General features: G+C 42.7%; 1 protein-coding gene across 1 annotated transcript; it reads right to left on the bottom strand.

The window, feature by feature from the left end:
* Positions 1-1684: 1684 nt before the first annotated feature.
* Positions 1685-21432, bottom strand: pard6a (par-6 family cell polarity regulator alpha). The gene is made up of 3 exons (XM_030766694.1): positions 21370-21432; positions 17771-17993; positions 1685-2568 (listed from the first exon to the last, which is right to left on the bottom strand). Exons 1-3 carry the CDS (start codon positions 21430-21432, stop codon positions 1685-1687), a joined length of 1170 nt encoding a protein of 389 aa, XP_030622554.1.
* Between the last annotated feature and the right edge of the window lie 1346 nt (positions 21433-22778).

The following is a 22778-nucleotide window of genomic DNA, read 5'->3' as shown; positions in this document are numbered from 1 at the left end:
CTCAGAGAGGCCATGACCCTTTGGAAAAATACCACACTCTCTTATTTATATATTTATATATTTGAGGGGAAGAGAGATCACATTCAAAGGGGAGAACAGGCCTAGCTGCCTCTGGCCTAAACTGTTCTGGGGACCTTGGTTATTCTGTAGAACTGCAGGCAGCTTAGAGATAGAGGCCAAAGTTACTGATACAAAGCAAATAATCTTGTCCATGTGGAAGGGCAGAAAGCACACATTTAATCTAAAACATCTTGACTTATCTGAAAATGAGCAGAGAAGTTGGAAAATTGGATAGAAGGATTTGGCCAGGGAGCAGAGACTATATTCACTACACTGAGGGAAATGGACAATTATCTTAAACAGGAATTTGGCAGCAGTAGGAACTGGAAGAAAAACTCAGATGATCTCTCTCTCTCTCTCTTTGTGTGGCTCAGAAGTCCCACACGCAGTCAGAGAGAATCACAGAACAGATTTGCATCTAAACACAAATCAGCATCCAGATTTGACTACGCTGTACCTCTGAAAGGCCCACTGCAGATGGCAGCAGAGACGTTTGCGCTCTTGCCAGTGAAATCCCAGAGCATTCTGTTACAATGTACCATGTTACAAACAGATTTTAACAAACTTATTTAACGGATCAGTGACAGAGGAAAGAAGATCAAAGTACATGTGCCAATCAAAGTCAGGAAGCACTTGAAGTTTTTCTAAAACATAACAGTAAGGTCCATTAGCATATTTACTGGAACAGCTTGCAAGAAATTCATTTTGTTCTTTTTGGTGTAATTCTGATCGATTTACTTAGGAAGATTTCATTGGGCATGTGAGGGGTTCAGTGCACAATAAATAATATTTAGCTATATTTAAGAATAAAATAGAAACATATTTCTTGCAACATAAGCAACGAGAGACAGATGGTCGGATAGAATGAACTAGGACAGTAAGAACACATTTGAGTTATTGTAATGCTTGTCATCATCTCCACTTGTGATCACTGATGCTTCTATTGAACATGATGTCATATGAACATGCTAGAAGCTTCTCCTTTACTCCACAGATAGGGATTCCATTCTGAACAACATTACTTACTTACACAGAGAGGAATGATACAGGTGTGTGTTTGTCTGTGCGTGTGTGTGTGCGCGCGCATGTGTGTGTGTTTGTCTGTGCATGTGTGTGTGGATACAATATTCACTGTTAATTGACAGTTTACAGTATTCACTGTTCATTGACAACACTGACAAACTCAATGAAAAGTTTTACTGAGGCAGAAACTAAAAACCAAAGTGAGTTTAAAAAAATAAGGCGAGGTGGACTGGAAAAGCCATAAGGCACTTCCATAAGGTGACAGCCACAGGTGTAGGCTGAGGACAACTGCAGCCCACAAGGTACTATTCCACAAAGGCCTCTGGCTCCATGCATTTCATGTGCGTGGGAAATCACCCTTCACTGAACCCAAAGCCGACATGACTATTTACTTATGAATGTGTCAATGGTAAAAATATGACATACTACATCCCCTCGTCTTGTCTTTTGACAGTTTGATTTTTCTTCCTTCATTCTCCTGTAGTTGTGCATAAATACTTGTAATAATGAGTGTCTCTCTTTAAGGAGTTGGTACAGTCCGCTGCCGCGTACCTTTCTATAAGTGACTGTAGTGTGAAATCAGCTGAGCTGAGTTTTTCCTTCACAAAGTGATAAGGTTACCGTCTTCCCTCATGCTCTCCTGGCTGCTGCTTGTTTTGGTGGGACTGCCGTTTTGTGTGGGTGTGGTCAGGGAGCTTAGGGAGGCCTTGCTGTCTGACAGAGAGACACTGCTGGGCGACGAACCACTCTGGAGGACTGATGGTCTCTGTGAATGCGATCCCGACGCGGCATTTCCGTTAGTTAGGAGACGCGGAGACGAATAAGTCGGCAGGCTGTCGCTCTCGATGATGAGATCGGCATCGTCATCACTGTCACCCTCGGCGACGCTGTTGCTGTTACTGTACTGGCTGACGTTCTGGGAGGCGGGGCTTGCAGTGGAGTCCCGAGAGACGGCAGAACCCCCTGATCCTCCCGAGCTGTTCCCGGCCGAGGTCTTGCTCCCACGATGCACCACATTGTTCCTCTGATTGGCTGGCTTCACGGTCACTATCAGGTTGTGGCTGTTCGCCACCATCATGTCCGTCACCTGATCCAGAGATTTGCCAGCCACGTCGATGCCGTTGACCTCCAAGATCTCGTCGTTGACCCCGAGCAACCCTGTGCTCTCAGCCAGCCCTCCCTTCACCAGCCGCGAGATGAAAACTCCCGGTGCTTTTTCCACGCCCTGCGGGGTTACCCGCACGCTAACGCCGTCACGGATGTAGAAGCCCAGAGGCTTATGGGTGCCGTGCTTGTGCAAACGCACGCGTCGATGTGTCTCGGGAAGGATGTCCACATCAATGATGGAGGAGATCTGTCGAAAATCTTGAGGAGGACTGATGAACAGTGCCTGTTTGCCCTTGCTAGGCTGTGAGCGTAGGCTTGTCAAACCCTTCTTCTTCCTCTGCAAAGAATTAGTTTGAAAGACCACAGGGATGTCCACATCTGTAGGGGTAAAAAAAAAATTAAAAAAAAAATAAAAAGAGAGAGAGAGAAAAAGACAGAATATAAATACACGTTAATACAGACAGGCAGTAACCTAGGCCACTCAGTCCCATTTCACCTCAGCATGAGTCACACACAAGAAGAATGGCATATTCTGGGTGCCTGTGTCTATCCTTTCCTCCGTTTAAACTGCCTACATACAAGGTTATATAAAGCACAGCCAAAATCCTGGCATAGTTGTTAGATTTCAATTCCTGCTTGGCTACATACACTGAGACAGAATGGCAGCTCACGACTGATGAAGCGTAAAAAAGTTTCTCAGCTTGAACAGAATGACTAATCTGAGTGAATCCACGATGATCTGATGCATCTTTGTCACCACTGTGGAATGTTGTTGTGATGTCCATAAAGACTATGAATGCTACCACTACACTGATTACACTAATTACAGTTAGAAACTTTTAATACACCTCTCCAAGGCTCCCCTTACCAAATCATTCTCTACTTACACGTCTCTTTCTCTCTCTCTCTCTCTCTCTTCACATTTCAATCACTCTATTCCTCATTCCTACATCCTCATTTTTTACAATCTCTTCATACATCATCGTTTTCCAAACTATCTTCATTTGTTCTAAGCAGAGTGACAGGTGAGAAACTGCTAACGGTATTAATTTTACATGATAAAGGGCCGAGTGGAACCGTGGCCCTGACTGAACAGACTTAATCATGATAACCGTGACAGAGAGTCAGAGACGGATGTGTGTATGAATGTAACGTGGATAGATGAATATAATAAGGATTGTAATAAATCTGTCTTATGCCCTTCTACAGGGTCAGAGGTCTCAGTCTAGAATGAGATTACATGCAAGTGAGATTAATCAAATCTATGGTCAAAGAGGCTTTTATGGCTTGGCCAGCCCCTAACACAGCACATCTGACACCCCCACTGGCAGGAATGAGAGAAGTCTTGTTTTGTCTGTTAAACAGGTAAAAGCATGAAGAGGAAACAAACAAGGTTTTGGTCTAATATGAGATGACGTCCCTAAGCAGAGGAGGGGGGGGGCAGAGCGAGAGAGAGAGAGAATATTTTTAAGGGTTATTTTTAAATTGTACTGGGAGTTCTGCATCTTTGAATGCAAGTGTTTTACGTGGGAGCAGGAAGAGTGGGAAAGAGAGGGAGAGAGAAAGAGAGGGAGACAGATCGTTATGATTAAGAGAGACATAGCCTGCTAGTGGGGTGGGGTGAAAAGAAGGAAGTCATTAACACCTTCCCTCAGAGAGTTGACTCAGTCAAACAGTGTATGTGTGTTCACAAAGCTGGAGTCTGACAGCACAACTCATGGCTAACAAAGAAAGGAAAAAGCTATCAATATCCTCATGAACCGGAGAATGAAACCATCACAACTGGCAAAGAGCAGAAAAATGTTAATGAAAGGTTACCATCCAAATCTTGAACTTAAAAGGCAAACATGAACAATATCTGGGTCCATTTTTATGCATTTGCATCAAAAAATGCACAGAGGAACTGGCACCTTGCCAAAACCAACCTGTTCTGAAGGACAATCTGAATAAGACGGTTTGAGCACAAGTCCAGGCACGCCTTCAGAGGGCCTAGAAGAGGATTACGGGGCATCGTTCGTCACATTCAATTAATTATCAGAGAGCTCCGCCTGAGAGTGGGGTGACAGTCTGAGCCAGACACACTCTCAACTCTGACCCCAGCACTAATGAGAAACGACACACACTCGCCAATAAACGGACATGAGAGCTGGCAAGGACAGCTGAGAACGGAAGCTTGTGTGTGTGTCTGTGTGAGATGTCAGGGCGTGTTAATTTGAGTTCATGTCAAACACGTGTCTTTGTATGTTCATCCCATGTGATTTTAGTGTTGCTTTTAGTGTGTAGGTTAATCGCTAATAGTGAGTGTGCAAACTAATGCTGCTCCCTGTGTTCATGTTTGTGTGTGTGTTGGCTTGGTCATGTTTAGGGGTGTGTGTGTGTGTCTGGCTGACACTGTATGCTCCACATGTGTGTCTGGCTGACATTGTATGCTTCCTCAGTCTCTGCCGTGTCCCACCCTGTCTTCCCCCATTAGACTGAGAGTCTGGACCCCCACAGAGAAGAGCTGTTATTAAACCTTCTCGAGGGCTGGACAGGGCGGGAGAGCCCACTTCCCAGACACTGCGGGGAGGACAGGGACAGGGGAGGGAGGGGGTCAGACTGGTAGATCAGTAACGTAATGATTTGCTAACCTCAAGGGGGTGTGGTGTACCCAAACATTCAGACAGAGAGAGAGAGAGAGAGAGAGAGAGAGAGACAGAGAGACAGAGAGAGAGAAAACATTTCCATTAACAAGCTGTATTTGGATGAGGAAGTCAAAGCTAGTGTATAACGCATTTAGGGAAATTATGTGTGTGTGTGTGTGTGTGTGTGTGTGTGTGTGTGTGTGTGTGTGTGTTCTGTAAACACTCTTCTTTAGTGACAGGCTGTGATATATTGCTGTGAGATCACAGGCTAATGTGGAGAGCACTCAGAACTGATTAGAGACAGAGACGATCCCTCAGCCCCACTCTCCACTAATGTCCATTTTCACAGATCTCCACTGACTACACACCCACACCCACACCCACACAATAGTACATAGATGGGTTCAAACACACACACACACACACACACACAATGGAGGGAGAGGGAGAGGGAGGGGGGGGGGGGGGGAAAGAGATGCCCTACTTCATCACATTCCATATTAGAGTCTCCATATTCAGATGACATCTGCATGCCCTATCCAGCCCAGTCTCTTTGTGTGTGTGTCTCTCTCATTAATCAATAAATCTACCTGTCTTATGATTCCATCATTAATAAATCACCCAACCCCATTTTTTTCAGTCTGCCTCCATGCTAACATCACTTTATTGTAGCAGGAACATCTAAGAGAAAACATGATGTCAGACGATCAGGAAGACAGCAGGAGCTTTTGTCTCCCAGCCAGACCTTGCACCAGCCCCCATCAGACACACACACACACACACACACAAACCACACACACACACACCTCTCTCATCTGAGTCTGACAAACATAACAACATTACTAAGCCTTTTATCTCATTAGAACAGCCTGGGGTGGCAGGAGGCCTTACTGTAGGAGGAAACACGTCTCAGGTATACATCATGCTTTCCACTTTATGCCGGAACTGCCAGACTCAGAGAGAAATGTTCAACCGCTAAAAAGTGGTCCAGATTTTAAAAAAACAGGATGTTGGGCAGCCTAAATATAATGGATCTTTCAGTCCTCGGAACAAACAGGGATGTCTCTCGATAAACATGGACAGCCAGGTTTGAATGATGGATTTTTTTTTTTAGGACAGTTTTGGGGGAATTGAAAATATGTATACTCTCAACTCCTATCTTGATACTTGAGTAAAATGCAGTTACAATGGTAATGGGTTCATAGAACCCACGAGTCACTAAAAACGAAAAAAAGAGGGGGAAAAACATAATAACAGTAACTGGCAGTCGTCTGGGGCCTCAGGGTATGGACTGTCGAGTTTTTTGAACGTTGTTTTCTCTGGATCGCAGACAGAGAGACAAAGAAACTTCACCTGTCTCTCACAGACACAAAACATAAGGAATTGACCTGATTAACAGGGTTGTGGTGAAAACAAATTGAATTAAAAGACATAAAATGGTCTCAAAGCCTGAATTTGCAGATACATCTATGTAATTTTGCTTGCCTTTTGATGCTCAGGCATCTGTGTGAAAGATTTGATTTTATGACCTGTTAGTCATTAAGGTTGATTAATCTTGTGATGATTTTCATTCCAGGCTGACTCTTCCATTTCCCCATAGGTTTTGACTCTGACTATTCACTGAGACCAAATTAACTGGAAGTAGCTTCATCTTTGGTTCTCCTACTCTCCCTCTCTGCCCTTGTCCCTTTTGACAAAGGCCCTCTGTCTCAAAAAACACCTATTCGATGCTGTAACTTGCTAGAGTGTGTGTATGAGTGTGTGTGTGTGCATGTGAGGATGACGGTGTAAATAAGTGTGTGTGTGTGTGTGTGTGTGTGTGTGATTTGTTCACAAGGCTGGAGTCTAACAGAACAACTAATGGATGCCTACTCCAAATGGGTGCCTACAAGTCAGCTGCAATCCTTAAGATGCCAATGAGAAAAAAAAACACCACTAAGCTGAAATATTTTTAACTGCGAGGGCTATCAGCACAGCAGCAGAGAAACGAAAAAGTACCTCAACGCTTATGACGTCAGAAATGGACTTTCTCACATCCTAAACATAACCATTGTATTCAAAAACAAACTTATTTATCCCCAATCTGTGTCAATATTCATTTATGATATACAGTTACCCAACTAGTTAAAACAGGTCTGTTATTATAGAAGTTGACAGCTTATTGACAGAAGAGCTCCAAACCCAAACGTGTGTTATTGTAGTATAGGATTGCTAACACACACACACACACACACACACAGGGGTCACACTTCATAACGCTGCCTTCTTACTGAGCAGAGCAGATTATTGACTGAAATTCTATACGAATCACCAGCAGGCCAGGAGTTATGAGCAGACAAATATGTTCTGTTGACTGAGAGACCCAATGAGTTTATCTTGTTCTGGGTGTTTCTGCAGTGTTCTAGCTATGTCAAACCATTCAGTTGACTTCAATAACGTACTCAGAAATAAGAGTCAAAGTGTTGTAATCTAATTTTAAAAATAAGACACGCTATCTCTCAGGTTTACACTTGTGTCCTCTGTCACAAAGCTATTAAAACTACTTTATGGACAGTACATAAATGATTGGAGATGGTATGATAATGAATCATGACAAGGGTTCCTGTCATGAAGTGTTACTGGACAGGGAGCAGAGGGTTGCCACTCAGACGCACTGGCTGCAGTCCAGATTGACAGACACCTAACGCTTCCGGTAAGAAAGGGATTATGTTGTTTGAGAAGCGTCTCTCCAGGCATCCCTGAACCCTGCGTTCATTCCAACGCTGACCTACTGACTGTCACATGACACGATGAACCTGCTCAACGAAAAATAGCTCCCCTCTCCTCAATTTCAAACGGCGCTCCATCTCAGTTATTTTCCTTTCATTTTCCCATCTCTCTTTCCATTTCCCGTAATTATGTGAGTGACAGCTTGATGCTGAGACTTAGAAAGAATGATTAGGTGGATCTAGATTCTCAATCTCTGTCTATCTAGCGGATCTATTACTCTCGACGTCTCTCTATCTGTCATTTCCAGTATATCTTTGTCTCCATCTTCCTCTCTCCTCCTGCCTTGTTTTCTCATACATTTTGCTGTTGTATATGATTTACTGTCTCTTATGGGTTGCCCTAAGTGTACTACCCAGATGAAGCAACAAACACACACACACACACACACACATGTGTGTGGGCCATTCTACCCTGTCCTGTGCCTCCGACCTCATCTTGCACTATCACCATCTGGAGACCGACGCCCTGCCATATGGTCTCCATAGTAACATCTCTCCACCCTCCCCTCCCCTCCGCCCTAGTCTCACAAACAGTAGTAGTTTTGAGCCTGGTGAAATTTCAGACTGACACGCAACTCACAAGTATGTTAATGATAATCACAGGCCAACAACACAGTTAAATTATGACATGGGATTAAATAGATTCTGTGTTTAGACAGCAGCAGGGTCTCCATAACATCAGAGCTATTTAACACATAAACACACATAAACACACACATAAACACATACAAATACACACACTCACGCACACGCATAAATATATATTACCCAGTGTGGTTGCAGCTGTGTGTTTACCCATATGTGGAGTAAGACCATAACTAATTGATGTAACTAAAGGGGTTTGTCTGGGATTACTCAATAGGCTGATGAGACCTGGCTCTAATCCTAATCACAGATTAATACTCAGAGATAAATGTACGATCAGGACCACGTGGATACTGAAGCACAGAGACAAACTTAGACGAATCTGCTCCTCACTCACACACACACACACACACACACACACACTCACAATGCCAGACAGGACCTTTCATAACCTACCAAAATAACCCTAAACTGAGATCATTCAACTCTGACTATGATTTTACCACCTAGTTCACGTCACTGACAGGTTGAAGTGTAGACTAACTGCAGACTAACTCATTTCCCAGACGGATTTCTTTCCTTTATTAGACGGTAAAGGGAGTAAACCAGCACAACTCCTCACACCAATGGCCAGAGCTGCATCATCAATCTGTGAAAAAAAAGACCACTGAGAAAAATGTGTTATTATTATATTTTTTTGATATAATGTTATTATATATGTTTTTTTTCTTCATGAATTGATAATTCAGCTCTGGCCACTGATGTAATATTTCTAGTGGATGTATATACAGTGGAAACCGCTTATAGTGATCACGGTTATAGTAATCAACGGCTTATATGGATCAAAAAGCTTAGGACAGAATCATTTCTATATAAATATAGTACTGTGTAATTTGCTTATAGTAATCAAGTAGTCCGCTTACTGTGTTCACCTTGGGTCTTTTTGTACACGACAACATATGGATAAAATTTGAAACTATGGTAATCATTTTCTTTTTAAACTTTACTTTGATAGTCCTGTTTTGTCTTGCGGTAATCCATCTGCTTCCAGATAGCCACTTGAGTCTAATGCTGCGTGCACAGATATCAAAACGGAAAAAGAATGTCATTTTCTCTCAGTGACAAACATAGACTCATCGAAGCTTATGACAAACTGCCAAAAATCAGCCAACGAGATGCAGCAGTGAAACTTGGTGTTCCTCAGAATATTTTACGGATAAGTTTGATTTCAAATTCTGCTACCAGTTCGGCATTGATAATCTACAGTTTATTTTCAATTCTGTTAAATTGAGAAATGCACTGAAACCCCTGCCAAGCCATAGCTTAGCCTGTATTTGCCCTACTGATGTTAATGTATTTTATAAACCGCACCGTACTTTTACGTTTTAGGCTATACCCTAATTATAGTGATAAATTTCACCCGGACAGACGTGATCACTATAAGCGGTTTCCATTGTAATACATATTTCTCATTAACAACCTTTGAGCTGGAACTCCAACAGTAACTCTGTCATTACTACATTATTGTAAGTGACTTCTTGCACTTTCAGCTACAGGAAGTTTGCCCTTTACTAAATGACTAACAAGTACAGGGTACACCTCCTTAACGCTATATTTCCTTGTCTGTGAAGCCACACAGGTAAAAAGAGCTTCTCATTTTTTTAGAGCTCACACTGCTTTTGTCATGCCACACCTGCTGCTGTCTAGTTTTGACATAAATACTGTCTGGTTTTTTACATGAGGTTCGTAGAGCACTGTACATCTCAAAATAAAGCCCGTTTAATAGTATCGAGTCATGATGAAACTGTAGGTGAGCATTTGTGCACTGCACACATTCTCATTCTAATCCCCAGACGGACAACTGCCTGGTCAAGGCAACATTCTTCTCATTCCCTCTTTCTCACACACACACACACACACACACACACACACGCAGTTTGAGAAAAGAGATGCTGTGTGTGTGTGTGTGTGTGTGTGTGCGTGCGTGTGTAAGACTGCTCTATCATGTAGGCTATATTAAAATGTTCTCTTGTAACTAAATCCAGAGCCCATTATGACATATATTCTGTGTGAAGCAGTTCAGCTCTGGATCTTGATATCTTGCTACTTCTTGGTTCTCTAAACCACCAGCTTTTATACTATATCGGCAATTTAGAGACAGTATTGTAGCAGTAGCAGTTTGTCAGATAGAAAATCATTCAGAATAGCTCTCTCATATGCCAAGGGAGAGGGGTGAGGTTAAATAATGCTGTCCTGTTTCCCTAACACAGACTCAGTGGACTCTTGGACAGTACCCAACTCTAGGGAGCCCAGCCTTGCCTCCGCTGCATTTCCCATAGGGAGTCTGCAGCCTCAATCACAAATGGCCCCAAAAATAAACTTTGCATAACAACAATAAAAAGACGTACGTCATCTGGGGAGAGGTGCACAAATCTCTGACAATCCACAGTGCCAAACTCAGACTAAATTTAGCCCCAAACTAGTTTATCCAGGACGCCAGCAACAAAAAAAACAACAGTAAGGACAGCACCTCCAGTGTCTGCTTGTTCTCTCATCTTTTTCTCATCTCCTTTTTCCCTCTCTTTCCTTTCTCTGGTTTCATTCCCTCTAAATGGCAATGTGGTTTCCATTTGCATTGTTGTCATGGCAATTGGCTTTGATATTGCACCTGTGGAGCACTCAGCCTTGTCCTCTCTCTCTCTCTCTCTCCCTCTCTCCCTCTCTCCCTCATCTCTCTCTCTCTGTCCCTCTCATTGTCTTGGCAACCTACTGACCCACTGATGACCAGCTCTAATGTCTCACATAACACATGAGACTTTTGGAAGAATTCTTCATGACTCAAACTCAACATGAAAGTCAACTGGTTTACTGATTCACAGCGTGCTATAAGATTGAGTCAGTCTGTAGAACAGGGGCTAGTCTGTGCTCTCTATGGGCAGGTGCTCTGGGTGAAGATCTGACACAACACACACACAAAGAGAGAGAACTGGCTAGAAAGAGCGCCGCTCAAGAACATACACCTGCAAAACAGATGTTGCTGTGTGCGCTTCTCCTTCCCCCCCCCCGCCCTTTCTCATTCTTCACTCTATACACACACTGCATCTCCAAGTCTTCTCTTTTAAAATCTCCTCAGGTTATGGCTTCTCACTTCTCTTTATAGCCCAGGTCTCATTCACCATCACTTCCTCCAGCCCTGGCAAAGGAGAGAAAGCTTTGGCTGCTGCAGTGCTAAGCAGTTCAAAAAGACTGGAGATCATTATAGACAGTAACAGGGGTGAAGACGCTCTCAACTCATCCCACAATCCAAAACAAAAACCAGCTCCGAGCAGGCACGTACCTTATATGCATACCATCCAGTTCAGCCTATAGATAGCGCACATGCATGTACGCACACACACACACACACACACACACACACACACACACACACACACACGTATACACAGACACACGCACACATGTGCTCACACTCGCACTCGCGCTCACACTCACACACACACACACACACACACACACACACACACACACACACACACACACATACACACACAGTTTCCCCAGGGTGCAGAACAGCTGCTGTAGTCTCAGATCATCATGTACAGTGTGAGCCGAAGGAAATCTCTCTCTGCATCTCTTTTTTTTTTCTCTCACTCTCTCTCTCTCTCTCTCTCTCCCTCTCTTTCTCTTTCTCTCTCTGTATAGCCAATGGGCTCATACCTGCCCACAGTCCACTGTACATCCAGTGTCTGAACAGAACAGTGAACCAGAAGGTAAGCTTTAAGCTGCTGTACTAGACTGTGGAGCAGCTTCTGACCAGCAGGAGCAGCGGGTCTTCTGGATGGGGAAAGGAGAGATGATGTTTAAGGATGCTCTGTCCTGAGCCTCTTCTCCTCCTTGAATACTCATCTGTGCTGAGGGGTAACAAATAAGATACAATATGGTTCTAAGAGCTTGCCTGGCAATTACTGATTTTCTCTCCCTATCTCTGAATCTGTGTGTGTGTGTGTTGACTGAATAACCCCCAAATGTTTAAATCAGTCCACAGAAGAGAGAGAGAAGAAAAAACACAGCTCTATATTCCCTATGTGGCCAATGCACCAGAGACACCCAGCTACTCTCTATGATCTATGACTTTCTCCAAACATCTGCATAACCCTTGGCATAAGCTAGTGGCTATGTAGTGTGCGTGTGTGTGCAAGTGTAAATGTTTATTATAACATTTATAAAAATGTTTATTATGACATTTATAAAAATGGCATCTTTCAGATATGTTCCTCTGTGTATCTTGGCTGTTTTATATACTCAGATTCACCCTTCAGCTGACATGTTTACCTATTCGCAGGTAAATGCTAAAGAGGAACGCCTACTTTGTGCGCTAAAGTCACATGCCACATGCTGTTTTAAAAATAGTCCAGTGGTATCCAATGAAAAGGATGACATTCAAGGGTGGGAATGTATTCATACCAAACCTTTGACAAAGGCATATTTGAAATGATTGGGTGCTTATTATTATACGCACGTAATCAATTACAGACATAACATGCTTACAACTGAAAAAAATCTGCCCTTAAACAAATATAGCCCTATTCATCTAGCCCTCTTACATGCTGTACGCAGACACACACACGCACGCACACGCACACGTATGTATACATGTCTATTTATATATTTGTACACACACACACTCACACACACACATACACACACACACATACTCACACACACACACATACTCTCACACACACACACACACACACACACACACATACACGTACACACACACACACACACACACACAATGCAATGAAGTCACACTAAAAGCTCAATCAATCTGTACTCAGTATTGATGGGACGCATCCCTAATGTCCTAGCCAGAGGGGATCTGATCAGGGACCACCAACAATCCCCACCAGCCCAACGAAACCACCACCTCACTGGTATGTCAAACTCCTCTGAGCTCATCTAACTTGTTTGACCTACAGCAAATCAGGCTGGTTCTGCTTTAGAGGCATGATCCAATTTCTATGGAGAATCAGTATCAATGATGTACTTGTGGCAAATGTTGTTGTCACATTTAAACTCATACAACAGAGAGTGGTTACATAGACTTTAAAGCGCTTTTACAGCTCAGTCTTCAATGCAGTGGGCACATTGAGCAGTACAGCATAGATTTACCAGCATCACTTTACTTACTGTTCACTCATTTCTTGGAAAATATTAAAACACTACTGAATCATAAATATTACTCAGGCATCAAAATATCTGCATTTCTTTGATTCTGTCCTTTGAACACCAGTTTCATTGAAAGGCAAACATTTTGGTTCCCAATGAACACGAGGGAATCTACAATGAACACAAAGGAATGTAAGACACATTCCTCAGGACCTGTCCAACCAGTTTTCAATTCTGTCCTACAGTATGTGTTTTTTTGTGATTTTCCACAACTTACAAATACTTATGGTGCCAAGTCACAGTGGACCCAATCAACTTCAGCTATCAGAGTCCAAAATCTGCCTCAGGGCCACAGAGAAAAAACCAACACAACACAACACACACACACAAACACATTTCCATATTCCTCATCCATATCTCCCTGTCTCTCTCTCACACTCACACACGCACGCACACGCACACACACACACACACACACACACACACACACACACACATCTCCATATTCCTCATCTGTATCTCCCTGTCACACAAGCACATAAACACACACAAACAAACAACAAAAAAACACACACTCCACCTGAAGCAAAGCTTCTTTGAAATACACAGCCCCTCTCTCTGCCTGCAGATAAGAGTGAGTGTGAGAGACAGGTTGGTCAGTGAAGACTTTAATCTTTCATTACCCAGATGACACCCTCTTAGACTGGGAGCTATGAGAAATGGAGTCTATAATCTATGCATTAATGCATACAGAGCAAGAAGAATGAGGGGGCAGAGAGAAAGAGAGAGACAGAGGGAGACAGAGAACCGACATATAAGAGCTTGGTGGGAAAACAGAGAGGCTGATATAGACCATATGAGAACTGCTTTACTGTTGCTTTTCCATCATATCTTAGTCAGCCTGAGCTGCACCACATTGTGAAACTACCCTAAACATTTGCACCAGCTCCTCAACATCATGCAGAAATAAATCACCAAATATGAAAGAGCTGAGCAAAAAAAAGAAGCTATTACAGCAGAAAAATGACATCTTTCCCATGGAGTAGATGAAGCTGTAATCGCTAGGCGACAGCACTCCACATCACTCTGGCTGCCACGGCGATAAGCCCAGTCCCCAAACAGGGATTTTTCCTTCCTCTCAAAGAGGGTTTTATTAAATAGATCCTTGTAGAAAATCCCAAAAAAAAGATATGCAGCACTGCTTGAGACCACAGAGGGAGGGGGCAGAGCTACTACTGATGTCTTGTGGTGAGGCGGGGGGCGCTAATCTAGGCCTTCATGTTCTCCTTTAAATGGAAAATAAGTGTTCACTAATACATTCACGCACGTACCATGCTAAGAGACATGCAAAACTAACAACAAACGGAGTGAAAACTGACAGTAAAAGATTGATGTCAGCCTAAAACAATGTGTGTGTGTGTGTGTGTGTGTGTTTATATTAGAGAGTCAGTTCAATGTGCACTCCATGCACAGTGACAGCTCAGAACATCAGCAATGAAAGGAGACAGCCGCTTCCCACTTGTTGTGCTAATCAAGCCTGACATTTCTGATTAGCTCACCCACGGAATGACTCAAATTGACGATGGGGGAAAAACTGAAGAAGTACCTCTCTTTCTCTCTCTCTCGCTCTCTCTCTCTCTCCCCCTCTCTTCTCTTCACCCTAAAGCTACTGATACATCACAAACAAGTGTGTATGTGTATGTGACGCCTGCTAGAATAAACACGAACTTTGAGTTTTTCACTGGCATCATCACAAACGCATGGCTAATGAAGGACATTCATGGTGCAAATTGAGATTACGCAATACTCACCCACATACCAGTCGCAGTACAATAAAGACGCAGAGATAGAGCGGGTGTGGGCCACAATCCCTCTGTTCTAGTTACATGAAATGAGAACCCCCTATTTGTGTTCTCTCTTTCTCCTACCTTCCCCTTACCTTTCATTTCTTACCCTCACCCTCTAACAGGAGAGAGGGGGACATTGTTAGCCAAATTCCTCACTTCTTTGAGTCATGGTGAACACACGCCACTCCCCACCCCACCATCCATCCCAAATCTGAAACCACCACCCTGTTGAGAGGGCAGGCGTAGCAGGAGTCATGCACCATTCTCTCATCCGTGGTCTGTAGTGCTGTGATCCAGAAGCCCCTCGACTTCACCCACAGCCTGAAGCTCTCGGCTGGAAGCCTGGACTCCAATGCTGAGGCAGCACAAGTCATTCACACAGTAAAAGCAATTAGACCACACAACCTGTCACTATATCCATTCCCTTTCCCTTAGCGACACAACATGGTAATCTTCAACTGCCCCTCCTCACACTTCATTACCACTCTAACACGGCACAGGTAGGTCTCTGTATTCTCGATGACACAACAGAAAAGCAATGACAGCCCATCTGCAGTAAAGCAGCTCTTTATACAGTCAACCCCACACTAAAAAAGCCAAGAGGTTTCCCCAACTTCAGGGCCAGTATCTGCGCATTCAATCATTTTTATGTCTACTTCAGTGTTTTGGTATTTATGATCAACCACGAGGGCTGACGCAGTTAAACTCAATGAGAGGTCTAAGGACAGGACTGGTAACTCCATTCATGGTGACATTTCAGACCAGTGCAGAGAGGCAGACAACAAGGCCGGTGTCTTCGTGCTCTGTGTGTCTAGTCTGACTTAATCTGTACTGTTTATGTACAACTCAATCCTGAGTGACATGCTGAGCAGCCAATCAGGGTCCTAAACTGCACAGCTGGTCCCTAAACATTCATTGATATGACAAACACCAGAGAGTGTGATGAGAAATGGCCGGTTAAAGAGTATCTCTACATTCTCTCTGACACAGTAGAGAGCAAAAAGGGGTCTGTGACTACAGGGCCAGTCTTTCACTTCTCCCAAACATACAGCACAGCGGCTGCTAACAGCTCTCCCTTCGCCACTAAGTACCGATAAGAAGTTCCACAAGGCCGGATTTGTATGCACCATGACACAGTGAAGGGATTGTAAACTATATCACGCTTTCACACCACCAACAACAAATTACAATATAAGCAATAACTGAGACTCCAATTCACATCAACAGTAATTAGAAGCATAGTGTGTACTGCTGGTAAAAGGTTAATGGTGGGAACTTGGTTTAATCTCTTTGGTAGCTGAATAAAACCAATCCAGTTATGAAAGTTGATGGTCTTTTCCAAATAAGAACAGTAACAACTCAGTCCTATTCACAGCAGATTAACATTTTAGAAATAATTGTGCAAACAGTGAAATAAATCATTAAAAAAACGGATTTGATAAGGAAAGAACGTTTTAGGAGCTTTGTAACAGAATGCCACAACACTGGAATGCAGATTTAGTTTTGCTTAGATTCACTGACCGTGAAGTGACATTTGGAATGATGCAATGATAGAACAAAGGAGAGTAAAACAAGTAAGGGGGACAAAAAAGTAAAAGTGAGAAAAAAAAGTGAAATGAGAGATAGAGGTCAAGAAAGGGAGGAAGCCAGAAACAGAGAGGAAAGTGGCTGAAAAGCAAAACAGAAGAGGTGTACCAGGCAGTGTAAGAGAGAGAGAGAGAGAGAGAGAGAGAGAGAGAGAGAGAGAGAGAGAGAGAGAGAGAGAGAGAGAGAGAGATGGGGCGGGAGTATGAGGCATGGAGTGTGTCACAGGGCAGAGGTGGAGTGTGAGCTCCCTGCTCCATCTCTGCTCTGCACAGCTATCAGCTCCAGCATTCCTCTCTCCTGGCTGCCTGCCACAAGCACCAGGCTACTGAGACAGCTCTAACTGGCACCACCACCATCCACCCAATCCCTCCATTCATCCACTTACCTACCCATCCATCTATATAATACCATCATCAGCTTCATCATCATCAACATCATCACCATCATCAGCTTCATCATCATCAACATCATAAACATCATTTTCCTTACTACTGTCAGTGCGGCTAGCTGATCAAAAATGACTATAATGTGATCATTTGGACAGAATAGCTGTCTGTCTGTTACCATAAAACATCAAAAAGATTTTCCTATGAAGACTGACACTTCACTGAGCATTCACTGGGCATAACCATGAGTATCCATCATCATAATAGTCATCATCATTGTCATCTCTCTCTTTGTCTACCTCAAAACTCACACTCTTTCTACCTTTCCCTGTTCTTCCACTCCCTCCCTCCAACACAACAACAGCAAGAAGTTTCTGTCCCCTTTGACTTGCTTAAATTTTGAATAAGGGCACTTGTAAAGATACAAGGGCACTTGAACTAAGCTCAGAAGTACTTGAACACAGACGCAGGCTTCTTTGTGCCAATTAGGGATATAACCAACAGTAAATTTCTAGACTTTAATCTGCTGTTGTCAGCAGACTCTGGGGCCTTCAAAAAAAGAGAAATGAATGACCTTGGAAAACTCACTCTCTCACTTTTCCACGTCTTACCTTTCCTTTGTATGATAATCCTAAGAAGTGGATGGGCTGACGACAAGGCTTTGTGAAAGTTGTCGTCGTTGTTGATTGGCAGCAAGTCGCCGTGGATGTCAGCGTAGCACAAAAGAAAATCCACACCAGGGATCTGGTGAATCGTCTGCAGCAAGCGGTAAAACTCCTGAAAACCACCGGCGTTTGTCCGCTTCAGGGCAAATCTTCGGTACTCTGCATCAAACTGAAGCACAATCAGCAAAAAGAGAAATGCTATTATGGGTGAAAAAGCTTGTGAAAATATTTCATACCATATGTTGCTGTTGTTGCTGTTTTTTTTTTTTTTTAGCATTTCCCCTGCATCGTTGTGATGACCGTAATGGATACTTCTATACTGCGGTAATTCCCATTAAAACATTACTGAAGATGGTAGAATGCAATTTTCACTGAAATGCAATTTTTCTGAAAGTCTAAAAATCCATAATGCACAAAACACACATAGACATGCACTCATAAACAGACAGCAGCTTTGTTTTGGTATCAATTTCAGGGCTCATTTGGCTGTGTATCTCTTTGATGTTCACTTACTGCCCGATGGGGCTATTCAGATGACAGCTGCATCACGGGTGAAAGGAAGAAGGTCGGTACGGTCAGGTAACATAGATAAAGAGCAAGATGAGAAAATTTGCTTTAAAAAAACAAACAAAAAAAAAACGTGCTGCCATGTCTAATGCTGTCCCAAACAAACAGATGACTCATCTCAGGGGTTCTTATCTGGCTAGAACACACTTGGTAAGGTTGTGTCTATTGCCTTAAGATGACAGATCCCACATGGGCCCAGGGACCCACATCGATAAGATGAATATTCAGGCAAAGGGACAACAACCACTGGACACTGCACAAACAGTGATGGTCAACCTAGCCTTCTGCAGTAGTGTGGTGTACGCAGTCTTTCCTCCATCCCCACTAAAATACGCCAGTTTCAACTAATCCAGGTTCTCACAAGCATGAGAATCACACTGCTGGTTAAACAGTCTTTGAGCAGGCATTGTACTATTGGAAATAAAAGTCTACATTCACTGTAGCGAGTCTGAGTTGAAACAAAAACTCTATATTGAGTGTGGCTGCACAAGACGGCAGTTGCTTCTCTGTCAATGAAGTAAAACAGACACGACGGTACCCAGATGGATAGGAAGACGCAAAACACTGTGAAAGCATGTATTTGTTTTGACGTGTATTTATAGATTTCTGCCTTTTTAAAGTAATGTATCACATATACAGTATTGTTTCAAACAATATAAGACAAGACTACACGTCTAGCGGTTCTAAATAAATATCCTCGATTCTCACAGACAAAGTGCTCTTCTCTTGTTTCTAGCTCCACATACATTCTTTGAGCGGTTAGCCAATGAATAATTTGTTCTGTAGAACAAATCTTCGATAATGGCATTTCTACCTATTTAGCTAAGCCACCACCACCACAACAACAACAACAGCAGCAGTAGTGAGGATCAGCAAGACACTCCACAATAGCAATTCAGTATATATCTCAGCTAGTTCTCTGAGTCAGTATCTCATGTGCTTCGTCTTGGGCTAATGAGAATTCACTGTTGTGCCATATGGGTAAAGCTTTTGATGATTTCGTTATCTTTAGGAGAAAGACAGTATATAAGAGGATGGGGTACCATCTCGTATCATGTTACTTCTACTTCACAGCATAATTCATTCACACAATATAAGAATGTTCTGATTTCTCCAAGGACATAAAACAAATGTGAACAACCTCTTTCATACACATGAACACACACACACACACACACACTTCCATAAATTATGACCAAGCCAAACACTCCTGTATGTAGAAGCACTAGCAGGGTCTTCACATCTCCACATAATTCCTCTAAATCTGTAATATCTAAGCATTTATCATGTGGTGAAATAAGCTGCAGTATGTCTGAACCTCATGACGGTGCGTGTGTGAATGACTAATGGACTGAGGCAAACCATGTTATGGCTGATGATGAATGTAAGATTCTACTTTGAAATGTCTTGTTGACAAATGTAAGAATGATAACAGTGCAACACTCATGCAGCCATGGTAATCTTCCTTCTGTTCAAAAGCACAGCAAGTTTATCATTCAGTGACAGTAAATTACAGTGTCGCTGCTCAGCTGATGAACAGCAGTTAACTCACTGAAATGCTCAAAAAGGTATGACATAAAATATGTGATAGTTCCACATCTCCTACTGCTCATTGACGAGAGAGAGAGAGAGAGAGAGAGAGAGGTTTTGCTCTTTTGGTCTACCAAATTATACTAAACTGAAAAGTGAACCTGACTAGTCTGTCTTGTGTCAACAACTCATGAAGTTCAAATTCTGATGAAAAACATAGCAACACTGACAAAGCAAAGAGAAACGTTGTGCTTTTCCTGATTTGAGTGACATCTCAAGACCCAAAGATCTGTCCAGATTAGCCCTAATTTCATTATCTAATTTAGGATTGGGGATGAGGGGTCAAAACAAGGACATCTAAAGAAAACTGTTTTCTGTGGGCCATTATTATCCTTTTTCGCGTTTTCTTTTTTTTTTAATCCTGTAGGCTATTCCCTGCACAGTGGTATATCTGGTATACTGCAGTTCGTGTTTTGTCTTGGAAATGCCTAGTGCACAGCAAACATTTAGCAAAAACATCTGTGACTAATAGTACAGCCAAAACTCACTGTCAGGCGTTTGTGTTTGGTGACCTAGACAAACGGAAGACCACACTGTCAGTCACTGAGATAAACTGACACTGGCCAAACTCTCTTTACCTCCTACTAATAGCCTCGAGACTGTAATATTTAACGTCATACGCAACGAGCATTGGATTTAAGCAACATCTCAGAGGCAAGACTAATCTCCGTTGAAATGTGCATCACTTAAAGAATCATTGTAAATAATACTCTCAATCATTTCAGGAGCAATGCGATCAATAAACAGAAAAAATAAGAACACTTACACGGATTACAGTTTTGGTTTTGAAGATACGTAATATTAATTAAGTTTTACTTTATTATCTTCAAGCAAAACTTGTCACCGTGTAGCCTTGATACTGAGATGCTGAGAAGAACAATTAGGCCTATTCAACGATAAACGTCCTCTAAAGTCAGTATAGCATACAGAAGCCAGTTCCTCTCCAGCAGAATCGTCGCGTAACATGTACCATGTATAATTTATAAATAAGGCCCAATAGCCTGACAGCACGCGCCTAAGGGATACCACATCACTGATCGTAAGAAACGCCGGAGACAACGCTTTCGATTCAGACACAGCGATTACAGCATGTCATGATCAGCCAAACACGGTTCGGACGAAAAGCCCTACACCCAGAACGTGCCGACACAAACAAATTCGCATTCAGCAACATCAGCGTTTACCGCTGTAAAGAGATTAGAACACCACAGAACAAAACCACTGATGAGACGAACAGCGCATTGCAAATCCCAATCAAATTATGCGATTCCTTTTATAAACAGCCTCCAGTAAAACACAAGTTCACGCATCCGTACACTAGACTCTGTATGCACGCTGTCAGACAGTACCAAGGCAACCTTAATTAATCATTCATTGGGTTCACTTACTTTGCTTTTCACCTCAACCAAATTGTCTTCATTTTTAAACGGTGTTCTCTGATGTCTTGACATTTTTGTGGTGTATTCCCGCCGTGAGGATCACGCACGGGTTTCCCTAGAAATAGAATAGAGCGAAATCAGCAGTTTGTATCGAGCGCATTTGTTCACAGCGACATGGAAGCTGACTGGCGCTCAACTCCGTGCGTTCCGCAGTACTGTCGGTGAGGTGTACACTGATTTGTCAGAACCTGCTCTCCTTGCAATGGGCTGGGCTAATCTGCTTCAATAACAATGACGTCAGGTGAACACGCCGTTTGAAGGCGGGGATGGGGTCGTGCGTGGTGTCATATGGAATGCTACAGTATGTGTTACCGTAGAGATTACGGGCCGAGAACAGGTGGGGCCATACTTCTTTTTTCGACACATACCGACGTGTCACCCCGAACGTGTGTCAAAAGTCCTTTTTTCTTTTATGTATATACATCAAATAAGAATGTGGAATAACATGGAGTCAACAGAAACTGTAGAAAAATGTCTCACTGTCAGTTACAACATAGGCTTGAGCTCTCTCTCTCTCTCTCTCTCTCTGTTTCTGTCTCTCTCTCTCTCTCTCTCTTTCTCTCTCTCTGTGTGTGTGTGTGTGTGTGTGTGTGTGTGCTCTTTATGAAAATGTTCTCGCACAGAAGGTGATTAGGTGCAGAAGGTTGTTTGTTAGTATCCATGTTTTCCTGACATAACATGTCATGTCGAACTGCCACCCCCTCTCTCCTCTCCCCTCCCACACAAGATTTAATAACACAAATTATTATAATCATTACCACTTCATATGAGTCTGTGAAGACACCAAGACAAAGTTGGTTTCTCAAACGAGACCATACAAATGAGACCATATTTTAATCTTATAATTCACTCGACCGCATCCAAAAAATCATTGCCTTGTTCTGTATAAAAGTATCTGCTCAACTTATTTGAGTTCTGTCTCCTGTACAGTCCCATAAGATTAAAGAGGGCACTTTCATTTATAAACCCACCAAGTGCAAATGAAGATTTTAACAAAAATCTTTTCACACTGACAAACTGAAATTAGAATCAGATAATGTGTTATGCTGATGTATTCTCACATCTCCCTTTTTTGAAACACGAGCAAACAATTAAATGATCGAGGAAACAGAAATTGCAGTGAAACTGCTGCTGAATAGTCTTGAAGTCTGTGTACCTATAATGTAATGTTATATGCCTATAATGTCATTTGGTCATCAGTAAGATTTGCGGGTTTTTGCGTGTATGTATGAGCGTGTGTGTGTGTGTGTGTGTGTGTGTGTGTGTGTGTGTGCATGTTTGTGTGTGTGTGTTTGTGTTTGTGTATGCATGTGTATCTGTCTTTTCTGTTTCTCTCACCAGGCTCTCCCTCTCTGTGG

The sequence above is a fragment of the Chanos chanos genome, chromosome 2 (assembly GCF_902362185.1).
Source record: "Chanos chanos chromosome 2, fChaCha1.1, whole genome shotgun sequence".
In the NCBI taxonomy this organism is placed as follows: Eukaryota; Metazoa; Chordata; class Actinopteri; order Gonorynchiformes; family Chanidae; genus Chanos; species Chanos chanos.
Note: the sequence above shows the minus strand (reverse complement) of the source record. Positions and strands in the feature narration are given on the sequence as shown.